The sequence below is a fragment of the Rhinopithecus bieti genome, unplaced genomic scaffold, assembly GCF_001698545.2.
Source record: "Rhinopithecus bieti isolate Rb0 unplaced genomic scaffold, ASM169854v2 scaffold_5216, whole genome shotgun sequence".
Lineage (NCBI taxonomy): Eukaryota > Metazoa > Chordata > Mammalia > Primates > Cercopithecidae > Rhinopithecus > Rhinopithecus bieti.
In genome coordinates, this window is record NW_016805021.1 from 1,834,745 (window position 1) to 1,841,349 (window position 6,605).

The 6,605-nt window shown below is 37.4% G+C and overlaps 1 protein-coding gene across 1 annotated transcript in view; it reads left to right on the top strand.

The window, feature by feature from the left end:
- Positions 1–6,605, top strand: part of ZFYVE16 (zinc finger FYVE-type containing 16) — a 61,433-nt gene that overhangs the window by 15,288 nt on the left and 39,540 nt on the right. The window contains exons 3-4 of the mRNA XM_017870894.1: positions 2,079–4,324; positions 5,835–5,937. Of these exons, the coding sequence (XP_017726383.1) occupies positions 2,079–4,324; positions 5,835–5,937 (2,349 nt within the window). The remainder of the gene's footprint in view (positions 1–2,078; positions 4,325–5,834; positions 5,938–6,605) is intronic.

Here is a 6,605-nt window from a genome sequence, read left to right on the forward strand (position 1 = left end):
AGTCTCACTCCATCACCCAGGCTAAAGTGCAGTGGCACAGTCAGCCTCACTGCAGCCTCAACCTCCTGGACTCAAGCATTCCTCCCACCTCAGCCTCCAAGTGGTAACACAGGTACATGCCACCATGCTGGCTGATTTTTCAATTATTTGTAAAGACAGGACCTTCCTATGTTGCCCAGGCTCATCTTGAATTCCGGGATTCAAGCAATCCTCCTGCCTCCGCCTCCCAAAATGTTGGGATTATAGGCATGAGCCATGTGCTTGGCCCCAGAAAGACCTTTAAAACCAACATATGAACAAGCTAAAAGCAACCTAAGAGTTCTGCATAAATTGGTATTTCATTACAATAAGAGATGGTATTTTATTTTATTATTATTTCTTTTTTGAGATGGAGTTTCACTGTTGTTGCCCAGGCTGGAGTGCAGTGGTGCCATCTCATCTCACTGCAACCTCTGCCTCCCAGGTTCAAGCAATTCTTCTGCCTCAGCCTCCCAAGGAGCTGGGATTACAGGCGCCCGCCACCGTGCCCAGCTAATTTTTGTATTTTAAATAGAAACAGGGTTTCACCATACTGGCCAGGCTGGTCTCGAACTCCTTGTTATCCACTTGCCTTGGCCTCCCAAAGTGCTGGGATTACAGACGTGAGCTACTGCTCCCAGCCTAATTTTTGTATTTTTGGTAAAGATGGGATTTCACCATGTTGGCCAGGCTAGTCTTAAACTCTTGGCCTCAGGTGATCTGCCTGCCTCAGTCTCCCAAAGTGCTGGGCTTATAGGCATGAAACACCACGCCTGGCTGGTATTTTCTGTAAAATGAAGACTAGGAAACTGGAAGATAGAACATAGAGGTTAGATTGTTTTTCAGCTCTTCCTTAGTCTGGTTTTTATAGTGCAACTAAGTTTCTTTTTTTTTCTGAGAGACAGGGTCTTGCTCTTTCACCCTGGCCGGAGTGCAGTGGTACAGTCATAAGCTCACTGCAGCCTTGAATTCCTGCGCTCAGGCAATCCTCTCACCTCAGCCTTCTGAGTAGCTGGGACCACAAGTGTGCGCCACCATGCCTGGCTAATTTAAAAATATGTATTTTTTTTTTTACAGTTGGGGTCTCACTGTGTTGTGGGCTGGTCTTGAACTCCTGGTCTCAAGTTATCCTCCCACCATGGCTTCCCAAAGTGCTGGGATTACAGTTGTAAGCCACCATGCCTGGCCACAACTAAGTTATTTTGAGTGGAATTTTTATCACTTATGATATCTGCATTCAAAAGTAAAAACTAGAAAGTACTTTAAAATCAAATAAACATAGCTTTGGGTTCTCTCTCCTGCTGCCTTGTGAAGAAGGTGCTTCTCCTTTGCCTTCTGCCACGATTGTAAGTTTCCTGAGGTCTCCCTGGCCATGCAAACTATTGGCTTATTTTATCTGGATGTGGCTGTGGCCACCAACAGCTCCAGATTCACACTGCCCCCTGAGAAGTGTCCTTCTTCCTTTCTTCAAATTCAGAATATCAGGAGAATGCCTCTAAGTGGCCCAGCTTGAAACAATCACATGCCCATCACTATGGCCATAGTGTGTGATGCTACTACAATTGGCAACATCAGTTAGAACACCACAGGGGAGCAAGGGTAGGATCCAGGTGATAGAAAAATGAACAAGTAGAAAGCCAACTTGAGGAGTCCTCCCAAATAAAGGAAAGATCAAGATCAAATTATTAGAGCAACTATGCATGAGATCAAGATCTAAGAACGTTCATTTATTCAGTCAGTCATTTCTTGAACACTTAAGTTTCAGGAACTATTCTAAGCAATGGGGGTATAAGTCAGAAAAAAAGAGACAAGGTCCCTGCACTTGTGACACTTACTTTGTGGTTGAAACGGCCAACAATCATAAACAAGATAATTTCAGATAAAAATAAATGCTGTAAAGGAAATAAAAAAGTAGTTTTGGAGGTTATTTCTGCTTTGCAAAAGGATAATCTGTGTTCTTTAAAAAAGCTTATTTAGTTTAGAAGTTTTGGGAAACATAATATGTTTAATAATTGTTATTTGATTTGAGTCTCCTGAATAACACTGTTTCTCTATTTCAGATGAACAAGATTATCTTCAAGATGTGCAAAATGCATATGATTCTAACCACTGCTCAGTTTCTTCAGAGTTGACTTCCTCACAGCCAAGTTCATTGCTCCCAAGAGACCAACAATGCGTTAATAGTTGTACCTCATCAGAAACAAGCTATGAAACGAATGAGAGTTCCCTCAATGAAAAATCACTCAAGGGACTTACTTCTATACAAAATGAAAAAAATGTAACAGGACTTGATCTTCTTTCTTCTGTGGATGGTGGTACTTCAGATGAAATCCAGCCTTTATATATGGGACGATGTAGTAAACCTATCTGTGATCTGATAAGTGACATGGGTAACTTAGTTCATGCAACTAATAGTGAAGAAGATATTAAAAAATTATTGCCAGATGATTTTAAGTCTAATGCAGATTCCTTGATTGGATTGGATTTATCTTCAGTGTCAGATACTCCTTGTGTTTCTTCAACAGACCATGATAGTGATACTGTCAGAGAACCACAGAATGATATCAGTTCTGAATTACAAAATAGAGAAATCGGAGGAATAAAAGAATTGGGTATAAAAGTAGATACACTTTCAGATTCCTGTAATTACAGTGGAACAGAAAATTTAAAAGATAAAAAGATCTTTAATCACTTAGAACCAATTGTTGATTTTAACATGTCATCTGCTTTGACTCAGCAAAGTTCCAAAATGTTTGATGCCAAAGACAAGCTACAACACAAGAGCCAGCCATGTGAATTACTAAAAGATGATGGCTTAGTAAAAGAGGAAATAGATATGGCAGTCATAACCGCTGCAGAATGTTTAAAAGAAGAGGGCAAGACAAGTGCTTTGACCTTCAGCCTTCCAAAAAATGAAGATTTGTGCTTAAATGATTTAAATTCAAGAGATGAAAATTTCAAATTATCTGACTTTTCCTTTCAGGAAGATAAGACTGTTATATTTATAAAACAATCTGCACAAGAAGACTCAAGAAATTTAGACCTTAAGGATAATGATGTAATCCAAGATTCCTCTTCAGCTTTACATGTTTCAGGTGAAGATTTACAGTCCTCATTGTCCTGTCTTCCCGTACCTGGGTCTATGTGTGGATCATTAATTGAAAGTAAAGCACAGGGTGATTTTTTACCTCAGCATGAACATAAAGATAATATACAAGATGCCGTGACTATACATGAAGAAATACAGAACAGTGTTGTTCTAGGTGGGGAACCATTCAAGAAGACTGATCTTTTGAAACAGGAAAAATGTAAAAACATAGTCCTTCAGCCATTAATTGAAGACAGAAAGATAGATCCTGACCAGACGGTAATCAGAGTTGCGTCTTTGGATGGTGGTGACACCAATTCTACAGTTGTAGAATCTCAAGAGGGGCTTTCTGGCACTAATGTCCTAGAGTCTTCCGATTGTTGTGAAGGTTTTATTAATACTTTTTCAAGCAATGATATGGATGGACAAGACTTAGATTATTTTAATATTGATGAAGGCACAAAAAGTGGCACACTAATTAGTGATGCTGAACTTGATGCCTTTCTGACAGAACAGTATCTTCAGACCACTAACATAAAGTCTTTTGAAGAGAATGTAAATGACTCTAAATTGCAAATGAATCAGATAGATATGAAAGACTTAGATGACGGAAACATCAATAATGCATATTTCAATCCAGAAGCAGGAGCTATTGGGGAAAGTCATGGTATTAATATAATTTGTGAAACAGTTGATAAACAAAATACAATAGAAAATGGCCTTTCTTTAGGAGAAAAAAGCACAATTCCAATTGAACAAGGGTTACTTACCAGTAAGTCTGAGATTACAAATGAATTATCAGTCTCTGATATTAATAGTCAGTCTGTTGGAGGGGCCAGACCTAAGCAATTGTTTGGCCTTCCATCAAGAACAAGGAGTTCAAAAGACCTGAATAAGCCAGATGTTCCAAATACAATAGAAAGTGAACCCAGCATAGCAGATGCCATTGTTCCAGTCACTTGCGCTGTGGATTCTACAGCTGATCCTCAGGTTAGCTTCAACTCTAATTACATTGATATAGAAAGTAATTCTGAAGGTGGATCTAGTTCTGTAACTGCAAATGAAGATTCTCTACCTGAAAACACTTGCAAAGAAGGCTTGGTTTTGGGCCAGAAGCAGCCTACTTGGATTCCTGATTCAGAAGCTCCAAACTGTATGAACTGCCAAGTCAAATTTACTTTTACAAAACGACGACACCATTGCCGAGCATGTGGGAAGGTAAGTTATAAAAATCTTTAAATCTTTTGTTCTTTTGAGACATTTTAAACAAATATAATATGATAGAAAAGGCTGATTAACAGATAATTACAAGATTGAGTTAGTTTAAAATCAGTGTTTTTCATCTACCAGTCAGGGAAATAAATAAAGCAGTGTTACTTTGCGGATTGGTTGATAGTTGAATAAATGTTACATTGTCGGGGCATTAATTACATGCTGGGAAATGAGAAACAATTATTTAATTACTAATTTTTGTGACATTTAAGAATATTTGTTCTTATCTCTGTAATATTGACACGTTAAATATTCCAGATTTGGTCAGATTCCGCTTTGTCCTCAAACATTTAATTTCAAGACCAATCTACAGCTAGTGTTGTGATCAGTGCCCAGGGAAACACTCCAGAGCAAATTGGCTTCCACAGGGTTCAGAATTCTGAGGCTGACCTTGAGTTCTGACTGGTAATAGTCAAGATAAAAAGACTGTCTATAAATTCTAAGGCTTGCCTATAGAAATCCTATTACATTTTTATTGAGATTTTCAGTAATATGTTGGTTTCAGATCAGTGCTATTTTTTTTAACAAAATAATATTTTACTTTAAAAAGTTTTAAATGAAGAATTACAGAGAACTTTTAATATTGTAAACTTATTCATTAAAGATAGTTTTTGTTCCCTTTCCAATGAACAGAATTGATTTAGAGGAACTCTCCTTATCAGAAATATGGTATCAAATTGTGGAAACTACATTTAAGTTACAAAAAAAAAAAAAAAAAAATCATTTAAGAATTCCACCTATGATTATGGTGATTAGGAAACGATTTATATAATAAGGAAAAAGAGTTTTGGTTAATTAGGTTTAGGACCTCTCCACACTGCCTCCAGTAGGTGTAAGTATTATTATTATTATTATTTTTTATTATTATACTTTAAGTTCTAGGGTACATGTGCACAACGTGCTGGTTTGTTATGTATGTATACATGTGCCATGTTGCTGTGCTGCTGCACCCATTAACTCGTCATTTACATTAGGTATATCTCCTAATGCTATCTCTCCCCCCCACCCCACGACAGGCCCCGGTGTGTGATGTTCCCCTTCTTGTGTTCAAGTGTTCTTATTGTTCAATTCCCACCTATGAGTAAGAACATGTGGTGTTTGGTTTTCTGTCCTTGCGATAGTTTCCTGAGAATGGTGGTTTCCAGCTTCATCCGTGTCCCTACAAAGGACATGAACTCATCCTTTTTTACAGCTGCATGGTATTCCATGGTGTATATGTGCCACATTTTCTTAATCCAGTCTATCATTGATGGGCATTTGGGTTGGTTCCAAGTCTTTGCTATTGTGAATAGTGCCACAATAAACATACGTGTGCATGTGTCTTTATAGCAGCATGATTTATAATCCTTTGGGTGTATACCCAGTAATGGGATGGCTGGGTCAAATGGTATTTCTAGTTCTAGATGGTGTAAGTATTCTTGAAACAAAAATAAATTTGATATTTTATTCTTTATAGGTATTTTGTGGTGTCTGTTGTAATAGGAAGAGTAAACTGCAATATCTAGAAAAGGAAGCAAGAGTATGTATAGTCTGCTATGAAACTATTAGTAAAGGTGAGTATTAACTTGATGTATTTTCTTCCAGTAATTGAATATATGTTAAAATTAATTGGATTGTGACAAAGATAAACTTCTTTATTTTCTTAAGGCAAGGACCTAGTGTTGAATTATCTGGCTTAGGTGGGACATCCCAAGGCTTGGTTTCTCTTCTTTTTGTTCCACTCTCACAATTAATACTACCAATCTGGAAAGGAAGCATTCAGTTTCTGGAGTGGCAGTTCATTAACTTTTAACAGGTACCAAGTCCCTAAATGCTGCATTTCATCTGCCTATTTGTTTTTGTCATCATCATTGTCATGTTCATCATCTTAATCTAAAGAAACACTTGTAGATACCTACCAATAAGTAGTACTCAATATTATTTATTAATAGCATAGGGCAAGATAATAGTTCAAACCCTATAGAAAATAACAACCTAAAATGATAGTACAAGATAAGGTGGTAATATTTATGATTTTATAAATTCATAGGACTGCCACACTATTTGCACATTTTTGTCTCATTATCTTTTTTTGCTTTCTCAACTTTAGAATTTTGCATATGTATACTTCCCATTATTTCTTTGGCTCTCTAATTAGCTACAGTTATTAGCAGTAGTCCTGGTGGTCTTTGAGTTCTCACAGGTTGTGTGTGTGTGTGTGTGTGTGTGTGTGTGTGTGTGTGTGTGT